The following is a 21427-nucleotide window of genomic DNA, read 5'->3' as shown; positions in this document are numbered from 1 at the left end:
ACGTTAATTAAACTTGTTTTACTGAAAATATGTTTTTGTGGAACAACATTTTACTAAAAAATATAATCCTCTTGTAAATTATAATCCTCTTGTTTTAGTAATAAATAAAGGTTAAAGTTGATATTTATTCTGAGGGGATCCAAACAACCTCAACAGTATATATCTTCGGTATCGATCTGTATCTTTTATAGATAGATAGATATCGCTCCTCCGTATTGATCCGCAACGTAGCCCAGCAGAGAGCGACCTACCACGTACGCGCCCTGCCTATATAAATACGTGGTTGTTGACTGCAGCTTCCTGGTCATCTCAATCATCACCCTAGCTAGCATCGCACGCAACAATTAAACAACCATGTCGCTCACAGAAAACATTCTGCTCGTGGTTCTCGTCGTTGTCGTCGCCGGCGCCGGCGCGTGGACGGCGGCGGAGGCCGTGAGGCCCGGCAAGGGCCACCACCGTGATCCTTACGAGGATGTGTTTGACCGTCAGGAAGCTGACCGGGTGGAGGCCCTGCCGGGGCAGCCGTCGGAGGTCGGGTTCCAGCAGTTCGCCGGCTACGTGACGGCCAACGAGTCCCACGGCCGTGCCCTCTTCTACTGGTTCTTCGAGGCCACGCACGACGTCGAGCACAAGCCCCTCGTGCTCTGGCTCAATGGAGGTACGTTATACACGTTACGTTAGTTGTTGCCTACTCTCTGCTTGCAGTAGATCGATCTGCAAGCATATATGTACGTATGGGCAGTATGTAGATCTATTTGCATGCATATCGGTTCATTATTCATCAGTTTCTCGTATGGTTGCTGTTATCTATATAGATTAATCTACACGATCATGGGCTTTGTTGTGGTACGCTCAAATAACTATTAGCCGTCGATGTAGATGAATTTCATCAAATATTACCTCCTAGGAGGTAATAGAAATGAAGGAAGAAATGTATATATTAGCAAATATGTAAAAATATCTTCAATTAGATCTAATTTCCATATTGTGTCAGATCATGAACGATGTAAATTGTAATCAATATGATGGACCTAATTATTACTTTTTTCTTGACATCGTGACATGACATGCTAATAAGGTGTGTTTTAGTCTTTTTTTTTTGTAACGTTTTTTTTCACACACCTTCGTATGTAAGTCACTTGCTACTAAAATCAGGGTTTCGATTTTGGTTTTAGAAATATTTAGGTAACCACTGAAATAACCGAATTTCAGGAATTTCGATAAAACATTCGGCAAATTTCACGAAATATTTTTAGATCTAAACAAAATATTAGCATGATTTATGACTATACTATACATGTACAGTATTAGTGTAGTGATTAACCTTTTTTATAATAATATAATGAGCATTTCCTTCCAGGCATAGCATATAGAAAACAAATAACATATGCGCTTAATCGACGTGATAAATGCGTGCATGCATGACATTCCATTCTTAATTGTACACTGACTTCCTGGACGAGTTTGTTTCTTCTTGTTGCCTATGATTTTCACTTTTTAGATATTTTAATTAAAATATTTTGTCCTTAAAAATCAACAGCTATGATTTACCGTGAGAGGTAAGGGGTGTACCATAGCAAAGCCCTCCAATCGATCATCTAATGTGTTATATTATGGTATCACGTAGACGATGCATTCCCCTATATATATATTCGATCGGTGTGTGTACATGCATGCAGGACCGGGATGCTCGTCGGTGGGATATGGAGCGCTGGAGGAGCTGGGTCCATTCTTGGTGCAGAAGGGGAAGCCAGAGATCAGCCTCAACCCTAATTCATGGAACAAAGATGCCAACCTCCTGTTCGTTGAGTCCCCAGCAGGCGTTGGATTCTCCTACACCAACACTACCAAGGATCTCAGCCAATTTGGCGATGAGCTCACTGGTATATATACATACATATATATATATGCCATATATATACACTTGTTCTTCATCCTCGATCAATATATATATATATATATATATTTATTTCTCTGTACTGACATTCATGCATGCATCTCCCTGTTAACGTACTGAAGCAACGGACGCCCATGCCTTCCTCTTGAACTGGTTCAAGAGGTTCCCGCAGTTCAAGGGCCATGATTTCTACCTAGCCGGGGAGAGCTACGCGGGTATGTATATACACATGTTGTTGCATATGTATGCATATATGTATCTATCTATAAAGATGATATATGTATATATACAGATCCATCACTGATCATGGAGCAATGATTGAATACATGCATGGCATACACAGGGCACTACATTCCTCAGCTTGGCGTGAAGATCTTGGAGGGCAACAAGAAGGCGCACAGGAAGGATCGGATCAACCTCAAGGGCATCATGATCGGCAACGCGGCCATGGACGCGAGCTCCGACGACCGCGGCCTCGCCGACTACGCGTGGGACCACGCCGTCATCTCCGACGAGGTGTACGGCGCCATCAAAAGGGAGTGCAAATTCCCCGACGACGGCAACGAGAGCGACAAGTGCCAAGAGGCCTGGAACCACTTCTTCAGCGTCATGCGCGACATCGACCTCTACAGCCTCTACACGCCGGCGTGCACCGACGCCATGGCCAACGCCAGCCGCAGCCACACCAACTCTTCTTCTTCTTCCTCCTCCAGACGCCGGCCATGGAAGCTCGCCGACACGCCGCTCGCCGTAAGATCGATCGACGTTTTCCAGCTATATATTTCGTCGATCCGATCGCCTATACAACTACAACTACACGAGCAACTGATGCCTGATATTTCATGCTGCGTTGCAGAAGGTTCACCGTGGGATGCCGTACAACACGTACGACCCGTGCGTGGACTACGACGTGCTGGACTACCTGAACCGCGGCGACGTGCAGAAGGCGCTGCACGCCAACGTGACGGGGATGATCCCCTACAGGTGGGAGCCCTGCAGCGACGCGCTGAGCGACTGGACGGACTCGCCGGCGTCGACGCTGCCGGCGATCAAGCAGCTGGTGGACGCCAAGCTGCGGGTGTGGGTGCTGAGCGGCGACACGGACGACCGCGTGCCGGTGACCTCGACGCGGTACGCGCTGCGGAAGCTGGGGCTCGCCACCGTCAAGGAGTGGCGCGAGTGGTTCACCACCGACCAGGTCGGCGGCTACACGCTGGTCTACGACGGCCTCACCCTCGTCACCGTCCGCGGCGCCGGGCACATGGTGCCCATGATCACACCCGTCCAGGCCAGCCAGGTCTTCGCGCACTTCCTCGCCGGAAACGAGATGCCGGACAAGGCTGTCGTCTAGATAGAGTTAATAGCAATAATCTAGATTGATCTAGATAGAGTTAATATAGCTAGCTAGGTTCAACAATAACGAAAAAGGTAGTTTTGAACCAAGCAACTAGCTGGACATTCTTCATTTTGTTATACATGAATAAATCATCAGTCGCGGGTCATTTTGTTACATGAATAAATCAGTTGCAAGATCGTGATTTGTTGTTGTTGTTGTTGCTGTTTTTGACACATCCGACAAGATTTCATCTATTATTTAAATATTTGGCATCCGACAAGATTTCATCTATTATTTAAATATTTGGCTAACCTCCTAATTAAAAAATAGAACCCCCACCCCACCTATCACAAAGATAACTCGGTGCTGAAAATAAATCAATATAATCCTTGTTATCTGGGACTTACCTAGGACTGGCTCAAAATTCCTTTAAAACAATCGACAATTAAATGGCTAGGTTTTCAGTTGTGTTCCTAATAGAGGTATATATAGAGGAAACGGTTAGGATTTGCATGCTTTCTCCAACCAAGTCTGAAACTTCCACCTTAATTTGTTTATTAGCCTTATATTCTTCTGATTAATGGAGACCAAAATTGACTAAATGGAGAGGATATACCTAGCTACCCAACCGATGCAAGAGCATGCAACACTTGTGTTCTCCAACCCAAGTCTGAAACTGACCACATAAAGGTATTTTGAAAATGATATGCTCCATAAGTTCATCACTAATTAACACCCACATGATTTTTCACAAAAGATACATGCTATGCGTGTCGTTGCATGATACTTTGTAACCATAGAATATTAGAAAGATATGGATTTTATGAAGCAAATATACTTGACCAGTAAGCACAAGACGAAGCAACTATCCAGTTAATTAGGGATCTTATTCATTTTATCATTGGCAGCAGTGAGTTAGTTCGATATAGGCTGATGTCAATGAATCAGTTGCATGAAGTGGTTTGCACATGAGAATTCATAACTATCGCTTGTTAGCGTTTTGCTTCTTTATATGTTTCTTACAGGAAGTTTTATATATATCAAGAGTTTTATGCTGGCTGGGAAAAAATATGGACCCAGCTCAATTGGGTGTAATTTAACGGTGGGAAATAAAAGGTATCAAACGAAAAATACTGAAAATACCAAATCAGGTACTAATAGTTGGGAACGGCGCAAAGTGAAAATCTATTAGCAACAGTTAAATTAATTTTTGTTTTCTTTTCAAATAAGGATATACTTTAGTAGCCACTACTAAAGAACTGACCTAACGGGTGGGAAAATGTTTTCTCTAATATGTGAATCATGAGGTGCGGCATTATATAAAAAATGATGGTGGGAAGCACTACTCAAATTGGTCCATATATAGTATCCACCATGAAATGCTTTAAGTCACCTAATTTATCTTTGCCGATCTCCTTCCGCCCAATTTAGTTGAAGAAGCAGCACATTGAGGCGATGATGGCCATGCTTTCATATACGGTCCTGATAGCAATAGGAAGGAACATTGTCAACGTCATATGGCAATCCTCAGCATTGAAGCTGATTAATGACATGTCACTACTACAGGGTCTTTACTGTCGGCTTCATCATTGTCAGATTTTAAAAAACTGACATTGCAGTTGATAGCCCGTCACGGCACATCATTGTCGGTTTTTGGCTTAAACCGGCAGCGATAGATCCAACCGACAGTGATATTCGGGTCTTCACTGTTGGTTAATATTACTGTCGGTTTTAGTCAAGAACCGGCGACGATAATGGGTCATCACTGCAGGTTTTAGCTAAGAACCGATATTGATACTATCACTATCCGTTCGTGGCTTCAACCGACGTTGATGCTGCAAGAAAATTTCATAAGTTTCTCATATAATGTTCGATGAAGACAAACTTTATATTAAAGTTGTAGTATTCGACGAGACCTACAACTTTTTAGTTTAAGCTTTTTCAATTCAAGGTCATTTAGATGTCAAAATAGTTTTATTTGTAATCATCTATCTAACAAAAAATAATTTTTTGATACTAAAATTTAAAATTTGAATTTTTCAAACGACCTCGGATGGATAAACACCCAAAACAAAAATTATAGACCTCAAAATATTATGTAAGTTTGTAGTTGACAATATTTTTAACTGAAATCTTTACTACTTTACAATATTGTTTGAAATCAAACTTTGAAATTGTTGAAGAATTGTGATTTCTGTTTTTAATCTCTGGCTAAAACTTGTAACTTGTTTTTCTCCCTCTAACTTCAAATTTGATGACTTTTTCTCTAAAAAATTCTAAAATCATGCGATACCAATTTATTGTGTTCTTACAACTATTATTTTATATATATTAATTTCAAAAAATGACAACTTTAAACGTTATTTTGGAATACTAAATGGTTTTAGCTAAAAGAGTCATGAACATAGAAGTTGTAGAACTTATTAAGATCTACAACTTTATTTTGATCATTTCTTTATCCGATAAAGTGGTGGTAAAATTGTTCACAATATTTAAATATCTCTCTTATAGTTTCATATACTATGAAATGGATATATATATTTTATGAACAATGTTACTACCACTATATCTCTACAATTTATATGCAGGATACTTCCAATAACTGCTTCAGCTGTAAGAAGACAGACGCATGATTTCTGGATCATCTTTGATTAGTGATCAGCTGCTCGCCCATGCATCGATTTCCCCTCGCCCCTCCCACTTCCAGCGCTCGCCTCGCCCATTTCGCCTCCGTGCGCCGGCGCCACAGGCTCCGCTGCCTCTCCAATTGACCTGAGCGCGGTGGCTGGCCCTCGGCACGGCAGCGACAACCCTCCTCCTCCTCCTCCTCCTCCTCCTCTACGCTCCTCTCCGCTCGCGCCGCAAGGGCAGGGCGTCGGAGGCCCCCGCCGAGTGCTGCGCCAATGCAGTGGATGGCCGCCCCCGGCCGCGAGGGCCCCGAACGGCCGCCATCCCTAGCCACGACGCGACCGAGCAAGCCCTGCTGGTGGTCGCCGGCGTGGTTGCCCCTAATACGACATCGTCTCTCAGGCCGTGCCTTCACCTATGCTCCATGAAACCCTAGGTGTCTGCTCTTCCTCTCTCTAACCCTCTCCGGCCCTCTCCCTTTCCATACTGACTCCCCATATCCGAGCGCTCGTGGAGATTCCTTGCAGTACCACGGCTTCATGCTCTGGCAGCACACAGAAGATTGCTAGGATGAGGATTATGGGGGATTTGGGTAATGACGGACGCCCAGGCGCCAGCTCTAGCCCGAGCACCCCTCCTCAGTCCTGCATCTGCATATCTCTGTCTACACGCTGAGTAATAGCGGATGCAGATCTAGTTCTTTGTTTGATTTTGAATATGAGCACATAAGTACACTAGGGGATGCAGGTCTGGTTCTTTATTTGACTTTGAGTATTAGCATATTGATTCACGTCATATTTTCAATTTGCCCTTCAGTTAGATGAAGCACGCAATTATCATCAGTTTGATCTAGCTGCAGATAATTTCTTTTTTCTTGTAAGATAGAAGGAAGTATGGTATTTTTACTTGCAATCAACTAGATGCTCCTCTGTAAGGATGTTTTTTTCAGATAACTGAACCATGCTTAACATTGTTTTCAGAATCATGCTAACTGAATGTACATTTATGGCTTTATAACATAATCTATTCGTCAGGCTTGAAATAGCTCACTGATTTATGGCTCGAAATAGCACTGGCGGACACAGTATGTGGACATGGGTGTACCGATGTACACCCAATATTTTTGAGAAAAAAATAACAGGTCTTGTGCATACTGCATATACATGTATAATAGTTATTTGATGCAAATAAGAGTAAAAAACCCATGTGTTTTTGTTTCTCCCGTGCACAATCTAGCTGGGCCGGCCTGCTAAGCCGGTAAGCCCAAAAAGGGAGCTTCACGGAAGGCAGAGATTGATACGCACAGCCTACGTCCGTCCAGCGTCACCCCATCTCCGATTTGTAAAAAAATCCTCTCATGCGTCGCCTAGGGCTAGGGAAGAGAGCTGTGCCTCTGTGTGTGCCGCCGCCGCCCGCCGGCGTCCAGTCTGTGTGTGTTGCTGTGGCGCTCCAGTTTCCGGTCTTTATTGTGCCGCCGCCGCCACGGATCGAAGCTCTGAACCACAAGCGGATGCGCCTGAAACCCGAAGCAGAGGCTACGACTGATTTGGGGACAGATACCACAGTCGCCGCGCCAGAGCAAGCAACAACAGTTCAAACAACAAGTTCAGTACTACCACAGGTTAGTGTTCTAGTTAAACAGTGATTGGTTGTTGCAAATTTGCAGTTGGTTCATATTCTTTTTAATTAAGCATATTTATTTATTTGTAGGGACACAATCTCCTACAACTAAAAAGACTAAAAAATGGATATTTTTTTGGTGCAACAATCCACCGTCCTCCAGTCCTTCTGCCCGTGCGACTCCGTCTATGCCGGCTTCATCGAGTCCCCTGCGGTCCCACATGGCCACACCCCACCCAGTAGGAAGGTAACTCCACCATAGGAACGCATCAAAAAAAAAAGGAAGATTTCCTCCCAATCAGCTCCCAGGCGATCTCCTTCCCTGGTCCCGATCTTCACCAGCACCTGGCCACCACCTCCACCCCGCGTCCGGCGTCCCTCACTCTAGACCCTTGCCGCGGCGTCATGCGGTGCAGCCCCCGGCACCCAGAACCCACACCTTCGCGACTGCGACTCCGCGAACAGAATCACAGAGCAGCGAACGGCGGCTGCTAGCCTTGCACCTAGGGTTGGGGCAGCGCAGACGGTGGCGGCGAGCAACATCTGGGATCCGGCTGAGTCACCTAGCAAGGGAGCAGCGTAGGCAGCCGACACTCTGGTCTTTGGCAGCGGCAGAGCAAAGGCATCGCGCACAGGCAGTAGGTCGGCTCCGTTATGCCATGGGCAGGCACCGAAGGCAGAAGCTCCAGGCCGCACTGCAATGGGCAACAGCACAAGCCAACCCGACAATGGCCAAGACCTATTCGGCCAACCCCCAGGCGACTGCAGCCCACAGCAAGCTCGAAGCAGAGGCAAGCAAAAGGCAGTACCTCAGCAGGCCAAGAGCATAGCATGTAATGCTGCAGCTAAGTATATTTTTTTACAATTTACACATTATCATTGCTTAGAAATTTGATAATAAGTTATTTGATAAATTGTAGATTGTCCAAATAAATGTATGGAACCTGCGACACTGCTAACAACAAGTCAAGCGTGCACTACTACAGAATTGGTTTGTAAGAGCCAAGGGGTTTTCACTGTAAGGGCGGCTGGTGATGCAACCGCCCTTATAGTGCATTTTCCATCAGCACTAGGCTAGTTAATCACGAGCCGCCCTTACAAATAGCACAGTAAGAGCGGCTGGTAACACGAGCCGCCCTTACAAATGATTGCATTTGTAAGGGCTGTTGTTGATCTAGCCGCCCTTACTATGGGATTTGTAAGGGCGGTTCGTGATCCAGCCGCCCTTACAAACTTATTTCTAATGGCGGTTGGTGATTCAGCCACCCTTACAAATCACGACTATATATATGGCTGCAGCCTTCTTCCTCCTCGGGTCACTCACTCCAACCCGAGGAGATAAGGTTGGGAGGCCTTGGGCACCTCCTAAAAATTGCTCTAGTGAGGGGAGGAGGTTTTGGTCTCAAAAACTATCATGGGGAGCTTAGAAAAGGTAAGAAAATGCTATTCCAACACTTTAATTAAAGTTTTAGTGGTTGGTTAGTGAGTAATTTGAGTTTTGCTTTTCTCTCTCTTCCATGGTGCTTGAGCTTTGTATGGAGCAAATTAGACCCTTGTTCTTAAGCTATTAGTTGGAATTAGTTAGAGATATGAGCTGCCCTCTTTATTGGTCGTTCTTGCTTGATTTTAGTGGTGATATATTTCACTCTATCATGTATGTTCATCTAGTTCTAGATCTAGGATTTGCTTTTTAATTTTTTTATTTATGGTTCATGAAATTAGAATGGTTTGGATATGAAAAATTGTTGGTAAAATAATAATTGTTTCTAATTGTTGACAATGGAACTATATATAAGTTTATTTATATAATTATAATTTAATAATTGTTGCTAATTATTGTTGATTGGTAAAATAATACTTGTTTCTAATTTCTTTTCTAAATATAGTTTCATTAATACCCAACTAATTAATATATAAGTTAATATTTTCTAAAATAATACTTGTTTTATGTATTTTGTATTTCCGTTTTGTTGCTAATTGTGGCTAATTGGTAAAATAAAACTTGTTTCTAATTTCTTTTCCAAATATTTAGTTTCATTAATAGCCAACTAATTAATATATAAGTTAATATTTTATAAAATAATGCTTGTTTTATGTATTTTGTATTTTCATTTTGTTGCTAATTGTTGCTAATTGGTAAAATAATATTTGTTGCTTATTTCTTTTCTAAATATTTAGTTTTATTAATAACCAACTAAATAATTATCCTCTACCATGAATATATACACAATTAATGTCTAGTTTGTATTTTTTCTTCATTAATTTATTTTTTATGTATTTTATATTTTTGTTTTGTTTTAAAAGACGGAGTACAGGAACTCTTGGATGTATGGTTGGTCAAGGATTGATGAAGGTTTTCGCGATGAGGTGGATAAATTTATTGAAGCCGCAGAGAAGCATGCATTAACGTTGACACATTATAAGGATACAATTATTTGTCCCTGCAAAGATTGCAAGAACCTTATGGCATTTGCAGATCTGAATACCATTAGATCACATCTGATTATGCGAGGATTTGTTCCGAACTACACAGTGTGGACTCATCATGGCGAAACAACGGTTATTGATGATGGCAACTTTGATCTAGGAGATGCCGCCGAAGCCGAGAGGTATATGCACCAATACACAACTGAGCTTGAAGAAGAAATGGGCTATGACTGTGGCAATGGACAAGGTGGTCAGTACTTTGGCAATCAAGATGGTGCTAATGATGCTGGTGATGTCAGCACTGATGGAGGAGCACGCGAGGGGGATGAAGATGACTTTGACAATTTAGAGGACATGATTCGGGCGATTGGACCAGAAATATTACTGCGGAATAAAGGTGTAGAAAATGTAGAGAGGGTGAAAAAAGCATCGATGGAGACTGTGTACAGTGTTGAGAAGGGTTGTCCGACCCATTGGACACTGCTCCGTTTTGTGCTTGAGCTACTCATCTTGAAGGCAAAGTACGGCTGGTCTGACTGCAGTTTCAATGATCTGTTGGGTCTCTTATCATGGGTGTTGCCACAGCCAAACTTAGTTCCCACCAACACATATCATGCGAAGAAGGTTATAAGTCCATTATCAATGGGTGTTGAGAAAATAGATGCATGCCCCAACCACTGTATCCTTTTTCGTGGTGATACGTTCAAAGATCTAGACAAATGTCCGCGGTGTGGGGCCAGCCGGTACAAGAACAATGACCTTTACAGTGGTGGAGAATCCTCCACCGGGAACAAGAGGAACAAGAAGGGGGCAAAAAAGGTGGTACAAGAATCTCAACCACTAGAGGACACTACATTAGGCAACGATGCAAAGAAGAGAAAAATTCCCGCCTTGGTAATATGGTACCTGCCAGTGACCGACCGCTTGAGGCGTATCTTCATGAACCCTAAGGAAGCAGCGCTCATGACATGGTGGGACATTGAGCGCAACGTCGATGACGATGTCATTGCACACCCGGCCGATGCTAGTCAGTGGCAGGACTTCGATATGAACAACCCGTTGTTCAGCTCGGACCCAAGGAATGTACGATTCGCCTTGAGCACCGATGGAATGAATCCCTTCAATGAGAGGAACAGTGACCACAGCACTTGGCCAGTGATCTTGAGCATGTACAACATCCCAACATGGTTGTGTCAGAAGAGAAAGTACCTTTTCCTCACTGTTCTAGTTTCTGGCCCTCGACAACCAGGCTTCGATATGGACGTGTTCCTCGAGCCTGTGATGCAAGAATTCGAGAAACTGTGGAGGACTGGGGAGCTGATGTATGATGCATTACGACACGAGACCTTCACATTAAGGGCAATAATAATTGTGACTATCAACGATCACCCAGCGTTGTTTGCCTTGTCTGGACAGTTCAAAGGCAAGATGGGATGCTTGGTCTGTCTGGATGATACTAGGTGGGTGTTCCTAGATGGATCCAAGAAGAGTGTTTACATCGGGAATCGCCGTTTCTTAAAGGAAGGTCACAGGTACCGCAGTAAACTATACTTAAAGTACTTTGGCAACATCCCAGAGTACGAAGAACGACCTCCAGAGAGACGTCATGATGGAAAATATGTGTATGAAATGGTGAAAACCATACGCGTCATCTATGGAAAGAAGAAAATGGATGGAACGACTAGAGATAGAAGCACACCTCCTATCGAAGGGGTACCTTTTAAGAAACAATCGATCTTCTTTCAGTATCTGCCATATTGGCCGCAATTGGAGGTCCCCCATGCCATTGATTCTATGCACGTTCAAAAGAATGTCTTCGAGAGTCTCATTGCTACATTGATGGACACACCCAAGTCAAAGGATGGACTGAAAGCACGAAGGGACATGGAGCAACTAAAGGTGATGCTAGAGCTTCAACCAGTACGCCAGGATAATGGGAAATACACTCTGCCCGCAGCTGCCTATAACCTAGACCTAGAAGAGAGGAGAGATTTATGCAACTTTATGAGGCAGATCAAAGTGCCGACTGGGTTTTCAGCAAACCCAAAGAAGCTAGTGTCGATGAAGGACCTATCATTTCACTACTGCAAAGCTCACGATTGTCATATGATGCTAACAGTGTACCTACCAATTGCAATTAGGGCTATAAAGCCAGAGTTTTTGAAAATGGCCATCACCCGCATGTGCTACTTCTGGTCAAAGATCTCACAGAAGACGATTCACAGGGAAGAGCTGAGAGACCTACATGATTTCGTTGTGGAGACCCAGAACCAACTAGAGATGTGTTTACCTCCTGCTTTTTTTGATATAATGGTTCATCAGATAGAGGCATTGGGACCTTGTTACTTGCATGAAATGTGGTCCTATGAGCGGTTCATGTCGGTCCTAAGCCGTTACGTGCATAATCGAGCACACCCAGAGGGCTCCATGATAGAGGGTTATAGTACTGAAGATGTCATCGAGTGTTGTCAAGAGTTCCTAAAAGTACAGAGAGGGATTGGCAATCCTAATTCTCGTCACAAGGGTAGGGTGGCTGGGAAGGGCACATGTGGTGGAAAAACATTCATCGACAATGATTTTACAAAGGTCAGTCGAGCGCATTACTGTGTCTTGCAGAGCACAAAACTGATGCAACCGTACGTTGACGAACACTTGGCTATCATTATGGAGGAGAGGAATGGCCGTTCAGATGATTGGGTCATGAAACAGCACAAGCAACGCCTAACTTCATGGCTGAAGGACCACAACATACCACCTGGAGAAAGTGCAAATTCGATTGTCATTAGTAAGTTGGCAAGGGGGCCATCGAGACAAGTGATGTCTTGGAATGCTTATGAAATCAATGGGTACACATACTACACCCACACAAAGGATAGTAAAAGTGTGAACCAGAACAGTGGTGTTCGATGTGAGGCGGTCGACGGGCACGGGAGAAAGGTCCCTTACTTTGGCATAATTGAAGATATATGGGAGCTTGAGTATGGAAGGGATCTAAAGATGGCCCTATTTCGATGTCGCTGGATCAAGCAACATAATGTAAATGAGATTGGGTTGACAGTCCTAGACCTACAGAACATAGGATACCAAGATGACCCTTGGGTGCTCGCTTCAAGTGTCGCACAAGTTTTCTATTTGCCAGACCCGCTAAGTATCCGCCCCCCGAGGAAGAAGATAATGCATGTGGTTGTCCCTGGGAAACAACACCTTATCGGAGTTGATGGAGTGGATGATGTTGAAGCTCACAATAACTATGAAGAGATGCATTTGTTTTCTGACTTTAGTAGGAAAATCAGTGTTGTGGAAAGAAACCTACCAAAAAACGTAATGCCATGGGAAAGAAAAGGTGGCAAGGCAAAATTTGTTACAGCGGGTCCTAGCTAGTTCGAATAAGTGTGTGTGTGTGTCTGTATCTGTAAAACTACCTGTTGTGTATGCTTGTGAGTCGGACTATATATTTATGTATGTTTGTGAGACTACTTTTCATGTTGGGGCCGTCTAGGGTGCTTCGGTAAACTATGTTCACATGTTCTCAAAATCCAAGACTTGACTTGGTCAAACGTGGTCAAACGAGGCACTTAATGACCTCAGCCGAAAAAACTTTGAATACAAAGTTGTTATAACTCATCAAGATATACGTTTCATACATAGGCCATTTTACCATCCGGAAAAGTTTTGGTAGACTATATCCACAAAATCTTGAATCTCACATAGACTTCATGAAACAATACGCGAGACTTGTGGATTTCGAACTACACATTCATAAAACTTTCTCCAATGGAAAAATGGTCTATATATCAAATGTAGATATTGATGAGTGGAACAAACTTGGTATTCAAGACTTTTCATGTTGGGGCCGTCTAGGGTGTCGAAACTCGCACGTTGCTATCAAAATTTCGAAATTCAAGATTCGAGCGGTCCAAACTTAGTCAAATGAAAAGTTGACCATTACAAGAAATGTAGATCTTGATGTAATTGACAAACTTTGTATTTATGATTTTTCTAGTTGAGACCGTCTAGGGTTCGGTCAACGAGCCTTTCTGTTAAAATCCTATAGTTGACTTGGTCAAACGTGGTCGAACGAGGCACTAAATGACCCCATATGAAAAACTTTTGAATACAAGAGTGTTAGAACTCATCAAAACCTATATTTCATACATGGACCATTTCATCATCTGAAAAAGCTTCGGTAAACTATGTTAACATGTTCTCAAAACCCAAGACTTGACTTGGTCAAACGTGGTCAAACGAGGCACTTAATGACCTCAGCCGGAAAACCTTTGAATACAAAGTTGTTATAACTCATCAAGATATACTTTTCATACATAGGCCATTCTACCATCCGGAAAAGTTTTGGTAGAATATATGCACAAAATCTTGAATCTCACATAGACTTCATGAAACAATACGCGAGACTTGTGGATTTCGAACTACACATTCATAAAACTTTCTCCAATGGAAAAATGGTCTATATATCAAATGTAGATATTGATGAGTGGAACAAACTTGGTGTTCATGACTTTTCATGTTGGGGCCATCTAGGGTGTCGAAACTCGCACGTTGCTATCAAAATTTCAAAATTCAAGATTCGAGCGATACAAACTCAGTCAAATGAAAAGTTGACCACTATAAGAAATGTAGATCTTGATGTGATTGACAAACTTTGTATTTATGATTTTTCAAGTTGAGACCGTCTAAGGTTCGGTCAAAGAGCCTTTTTGTTAAAATCCAATAGTTGACTTGGTCAAACGTGGTCGAACGAGGTACTAAATGACCCCTTATGAAAAACTTTTGAATATAAGAGTGTTAGAACTCATCAAAACCTACATTTCATGCATGGACCATTTCATCATCTGAGAAAGCTTCAGTAAACTATGTTCACATGTTCTAAAAACCCAAGACTTGACTTGGTCAAACGTGGTCAAACGAGGCACTTAATGACCTCAGCCTGAAAACCTTTGAATACAAAGTTGTTATAACTCATCAAGATATACATTTCATACATAGGCCATTTTACCATCTGGAAAAGTTATCTACTCCAAGCTATGCTTTTTAGTATATACGTCTCATATTTTGGCCGTGCTCTACTATATATTATTATACATATTAGTACAAACTTGGTAAGATTAGGTTTGACTAATTTCTATTTTTATTATAAATAAATATGTCTCCAAGCTATATATTATTATAGATATTAACTATCTAATACGTCTCATATGTTAGTTCTGATTCAAAGGTGCAGTATGTTTGAATCGTAGTATATTCGTTTGAATGCTGCACTATATCAGTTTCTACTGTGAAACATGCAAAGTTTTCAGTTTCTACTGTGAAAGATGCAAAGTTTTCAGTTACAAGATGCAAAGTTTTCAGTTACAAGATGCAAAGTTTTCAGTTACTAGATGCAAAGTTTTCAGTTACTAGATGCAAAGTTTTCTATTACTAGATGCAAAGTTTTCAGTTACTATATGCAAAGTTTTCTATTACTAGATGCAAAGTTTTCAGTTACTAGATGCAAAGTTTTGAGTTACTAGATGTATGTTTCAATTTTTTATCAATTATACATTGTTGTGACCTGAATTATCAGTCTGGGAAACATCACAATAAAACTGTTGCATTGTGGAGGGTGTTTCAATGTTTGTTTCATGGAGGCTTTGTTAGCAAATTTGTTTGGGAAACTGTGCAATGACACCATGCACTCAGACTGGCCTAAGGGCGGCTTAAATGTATTTGTAAGGGCGGCTCACTCACCAGCCGCCCTTACAAATGAATCGGGTATATATACATTTGCTAAAAAAATTTGGCTAAGTCTTGGGCGCATTACTCTCTGTTGACGCCGGCAGGCTGCCCGACTCCGCCGCCGGCCACCCCGTGCGCTCCTCTCCCTCCAGCCCGGCGGCCCTCCTCCCTCCTCCCTCCTCCGTCCTCACTGGCAGCCCTCCACCCTCCTCCCCGCTGCTGGCGCCCGTGCTCGCGCGTGCCGGCGCCCCACGGCGTCTAGGGTTTCGAGATCCGCCACGCCTGCACCTCCCAAACCCTCCCGCCGAAGGAATCGAAGCAGCGCCTCGTCTGTTTGCGGCGGCGGTCGCACTTCCTCGGCCGCGCAGCGCAGTCGCGCCACCACCCCCTCCTCGCCGTCCCGCCCCGCCCAGACCAGGCATCACGCCGGCCGCTCACTCCGCCCACCTGTGGACCGGAGCCGAGGGTCGCGTCCTCGGAGGCCGACGTCCGCTGGAAGTCCGCCGCAGCTGGGCCCCTGCTCCTCCTTCTTCACTGTGCGCGTCTTTCTTCGGATTATTCACCTTCTTGGTATGTTGCTGCTGTAGATATTTCCCCTGCCTCCGTGAGGGATTCTTTTGTTCTGGTTTGCTGTGATTTGATATTGGTGCCTTCGTGCCCAGGTTTGTTCCAGATTTGGTCGTCTGGAGGTCTGAGACGCTGTCTATTTGTGCTGCTTGGGCTTCATTGTCGTCCACGCTGTCTACGTGATTCTGGGTATGTCTCTGCTGCATATATTCTTTCCTGACTCCTAGAGGTCACGCAATGATTCATCACAATCATAATCATCACACAATATATTATGCAATGTATACCTATTTACATATGGTTCAATTTCAAGTGATGTGTTCTTGCGGCTTTTTTATATTTTTAATACCATACTGAGATATTGCCTAGGTTTACTGTTGGTGTAGGAAGAGTCTCAATAACGTACCGAGATATGAAAAAAGAGAATCTTCTGTGGGAATTGTTAACCCTCCTTCAATTTGTATTGCTTATTTAACTGCTGGGAATTGCAGTGCTATTTTCAGTCTTCAGTAACTGAATTAATTTCTGTGAAACTGATCAGTGCATTAGTTTTTGCATCCACTAATTTTTGTGAAACTGATCAATGCATTAGTTTTTGCATCCACTAATTCTTAGCTGTCATAGAATCTTGTTGCTGCAAAAATGCAAAAAGGAAAAGAAAAGTTTTGTTCAATAAAAAAATAACTAGCACGTTGCAACTTGCTGCAATCCAAAATAAGTTCAGATACAGTAGTGGATAGTGGTCTATTGTAGTTAATTGCTCAATTGCATCTCGGTTTTTATGAATATGAGATAGGCCGGAGCCCGGAGGTCTAATTAAGAAGCAAATATCCACATCCTAACTCTGGTTGAAAAGGATTATTATTGGTGTTGAAACTTAAGCTTTCTTCAGACATGTTTCTTAACTGGCTGCGATTTGGTTTATGATTTTTGTTTGTGGTTGCCGGTAGGTTATCCTATTCTATCTTCTCTTTGGCAGCATGGATGAATCAATGCCCCTTGCTGTGTTGAGCCTGCAGGACAACAAGGATGTCTTTTACCACTGCTACATTTTATACTCTACTAATACTACTAGCTGCTACCATGCTCTTCTCTTCCCTTTCCTCTCCTATCCTCTCCTCTTCTTTGTTTTGCCAATGATGGATTTGTCTAAATCCATAGATAATATGGGATATGAGCTGATGATCAATAACTTGTGAGGGACTTGGCATCATCACAACAGCCGCCCCTACTTTACCTTGACTCTTATTTGTTATGATGTCGTGGCGCTCCAAGTTTATGATCAAATGATGATTGACATATTTCTGAGGCCACTATTTGGACCATATCTGCCAAGTCTCCCCTCTACTTTCTCCTTTGTTTTGCCGATGATGAAATTATCCAACTGCATATATTAATTTAGAATATGAGCTGATGATCTAGACATATTTCTGAGGCCACTATTTATGTAGTTCATCACTCTCCTGTCCTCTACTTTGTTTTGCCCACTCTTTCCTCTCATGTCCTTTACTTTGTTTTGCCGATGATGAAATAGAGCAACTCTCCAATACTCAGCACTGCTTTCCTCTCCTACTACTGTCCAACTCTCCTCTCCTCTTCTAGTACTAAAATCTCTACTACTACTGTACTCTCTTCTCTCTACTGTATCTATGTATCTTTATTTGTTAACTGAGCCTGTGATGCTTCTTTATTTGTTAACTGAGCATATTGCCACTGCCTATGATGATCATATGCCAATTTTGAACACTTTGAGGACATTTTACCTGAAATGAGCACATCAATTTTTGGAGCTGGGTATATAGATCCTTTTTGGATCTCTTCATCAATTTTTAATGAACCCAAGCGCTGGAAACTTGATGGTGAAGAACTAGCTGCTGGAAAAACCGTTGAGGAGAAAGAGGCGATCCGGAAAGAAGCTATTCGCAAAAAGGCCTATATGGTTGCGGCACGGATTTCTAAAGCTCTTCTGAATCTCCAGCATAATGATATGATATGGATACCATACCACTTTGGGTAAGTTCGACTCTATACTTGAATAAAGCATTGTTGGATATATTTAGTTTGTTGCAAAAAACCTTATTTGTTTCTTTAATGATTAAATTCATGCAGGAATCACTGGATTGTTGTAGGGGTCGATGTTGGGTTAAGCATGGCACATGTCTATGATTCGGTAGATTATGCTCCAACGACATACAAGGACTTCATATCGATTCTCAAGACGTAATACAAATCCTCATTTGCTTTTATATGTTGCTATACATACATGTAAACTTTGCTTTTTGATACTAACAAGTTATCATTGATAAAACCATTTGAATAGGGCATTCAAGCACTATGTCGAATATCATAAAGGAAGGCATTGCCCAAAATTGAAGAGCGAATTGGCGATCAAGACGCGCTGTGCGGTACGTGTAACTTACATCGTTATACTCGATTACGTTAGGAAATAGCATTACTTACTATTTTCATATGCAAAACACACAGAGTCTCAAGCAGAGGCCTAGAAGTAACCATTGTGGATATTACATATGTTGTATGATGAGTAACACTAGTGCCTACACGAGACACCCCAATCTGGTTAGTTTCACACTTTGTTCCCTCATAGTATGAAATTTAGTTCCCTCATGTTATGAAATCTTAAACTTGTTCTCCTATAGTGGAAAGAATATAAAGACAAGCGAAGGAACCTAATCAAGGAGGATGAACTCCTAGGGCTCGTCGGCGATCTTTGCAACTTCATCATTGACGAGATTGTTGATTCTAAAGGCGCTTACCATGATGTAAGGTCCGACTTAGGCTCCAATCCACTTCACCAACACCTGCGTGAGACACACAAGCTCTGTCTTGGACGTTGATAACAATCTAGACTAAGATGCATATGGACTTGTAGGAATATTTGAACTTGTGAATTATGGTTAAGTAATAGACTTTGCGATGAATTAGACATGTAATTTGTGGTTTATATTGTTCTTGTGTGGTTGTGGATGAATATATATATATATATTATATATGTGGTGGTCAGATTTGAATTATATATTACGTGCTCTAGTCATATTTTAATTCAGATTTAAAATTTTTTTTTGCTGAAAAATAGGTTGTAGGGGCGGCTGTAGATTGAACCGCCCCTACAAATTATCACTTTAGGGGCGGATGTTGTTTCAGCCGCCCTTAGAAATACTATTTGTAAGGGGGCTGGGTCTCCAGCCGCCCTTAGAAATACTATTTGTAAGGGGGGCTGGGTCACCAGCCGCCCTTACAAATGATATTTGTAAGGGCGGCTGATAACACTAGCCGCCCTTACAAATACATTTGTAAGGGCGGCTGGGGCATCCGCCCTTACAAATGTTTTATTTGTAAGTGCGAGGCAGCCGCCCTTACAGAGGGTTCCTAGCCGCCCCTAGAAATGAATTCTGTAGTAGTGGTGATATTTAAAAAACAACAAGTCAAGCACGGGCAAATGACAATGTCCAGCCAAAAGGTCCAGGCATCTGATCTCTGGTATCTCAATTTACTTGTGTTTTATTTTGTAAATACCATTGTTCACAAGTTTCAAACTTTCTATTGTAGGTGGCTCATAATTAGATGCTTAGCCATTAGTTTTTTGTTTGCTTTGTTCTTAATTAAGAAAATCCAATTCAACTTTATCTAGAATAATTCTGGTTTGGCATAATAAAACTAAAAAGAACTTGTGCCCGCAATGGAGGCGTAACGCTCATCCATAGTGTGGATTTGGCACTGCAGATTGGTGAATTTTACTAACAAAATATGTTGTTGTCAAATCACTGTTTCTTGACCACACCATTCTTTCAAAGTAGTTGATAATCGTATTTCTTGAAACAACCATTTTAGATATGAATTCTCGTTTAGTTAATTTGATACTACCATTGATTTGTCAGGGTAAGTGGTTTAGCTATTGGATTATCCTTACAAGTTAGCACTTTTCAGTATCCTCTGTGCTTCAGACATCCTCCCAGTGACAATTATCCAGTTTAGCTGCCACGGATAAGCGGATTGAAATAATAATAATAATAATAATAATATCATTAGACATAGGCCTTTAAAATATTTTTTATTTTTTTTGACATAGATAACAAAAGCCAGGCACTGTGCAGCCGCACTTCAGCTAACATGAAACTGGTATTGTGTACAATGCCCTTGAATTGCTCATTCGAATTAAGCCACATGTATGCACACAGATGTTGATGTTTCCATCATCACAATTTTACTATACTATATAATTCTTTGACATTATCTTCTTGGCTTCTTGCTTCATAGAATATGTGCTATTGGGACATAGTTATGTGTAGAGTTCATAATAATTTTACTGCAGTTAACTTGATACGTATTATCTATTATGCCTACATATTGATGTCATACTTGTTTCAATCATGTAAAGTTTGGAAACCACAAAAAGGCAATTAGTTAATATTTGTCCAAATTCTGATTTATTAATTTATCATTCTTTTTTGTATGTAGTAGGAACTGCCAAGCCCCTTCTTTGTTGATTAAAGATAGAGTGTCTGAAGTCACAAATCGATTGTGCTCAATGGCGATCGCTGAGGTGCATAATCAAGTTGAAATTTTCTCCTAAAAATGATATTATTACCATTTTTAAATCTTGAAATACTGTTTAAGTACAATGCTCTCCTTTTCTCTATTTTTAAGCTTTTGTGTGAACTACTCTACTCATGGAACTCAATATATTCACTGTGACTAGGTACCTCAACTGACATCAGCAGCTAGATAATTCTTCAGAGGTGAAGTTGAGGGGAAACAAATGAGCCCTACTAGAAGACCGATATGACTGGCCTGAGTAAGAAGTGCCTTTTATATTTTTGTATGTATTAGTGTCTATAATAAATATTTGTTTGAGGTTATTCATATGGCTAGAGATGTTTGTCCATTTGGTCTATAGGGTTTAGGATAAGAATTGGCAAATGTTCTGATCCTACATGAAAGAAAAGTCCGCTTGCAAATATAGTTGGCCATACAACCTGTGGCCCGACATTTTGGCCCGGCCCGGACACAGCATGGCCTGACAACTACCGGGCACGGCACGGCACGGCACGGCCCGAGGCACTGGGCCGTGCCTGGGCCGCCACCGTGGCCCGTGGCACGGCTCAGGCACGGCCCGACGGCCCGGTGCTTAATGGCCCAGTAAAAAATATAGCTTTTTAATTCTAAAAAAAGAAAATATAGGTCTGTTGGCCCATCCA

At 42.1% G+C, this 21427-nt stretch overlaps 1 protein-coding gene across 1 annotated transcript; it reads left to right on the top strand.

The window, feature by feature from the left end:
- On the top strand, positions 301-3422 carry LOC8085040 (serine carboxypeptidase-like 34). Its single transcript, XM_002445157.2, has 5 exons — positions 301-661; positions 1683-1886; positions 2023-2115; positions 2244-2650; positions 2757-3422. Exons 1-5 carry the CDS (start codon positions 355-357, stop codon positions 3249-3251), a joined length of 1506 nt encoding a protein of 501 aa, XP_002445202.1. The 5' UTR covers positions 301-354; the 3' UTR covers positions 3252-3422.

This window comes from Sorghum bicolor, chromosome 7, assembly GCF_000003195.3.
Source record: "Sorghum bicolor cultivar BTx623 chromosome 7, Sorghum_bicolor_NCBIv3, whole genome shotgun sequence".
Lineage (NCBI taxonomy): Eukaryota > Viridiplantae > Streptophyta > Magnoliopsida > Poales > Poaceae > Sorghum > Sorghum bicolor.
This window is presented reverse-complemented; position numbering and strand designations above follow the sequence as displayed.

Excerpts from the sequence above, each read along its gene's own strand:
- LOC8085040 (XM_002445157.2), top strand. The coding sequence starts at position 355 with ATGTCGCTCACAGAAAACATTCTGCTCGTGGTTCTCGTCGTTGTCGTC. Across the intron at positions 1,887-2,022 it reads ATTTGGCGATGAGCTCACTG|CAACGGACGCCCATGCCTTC; the intron begins GTATATATACAT and ends AACGTACTGAAG. Across the intron at positions 2,651-2,756 it reads TCGCCGACACGCCGCTCGCC|AAGGTTCACCGTGGGATGCC; the intron begins GTAAGATCGATC and ends GCTGCGTTGCAG.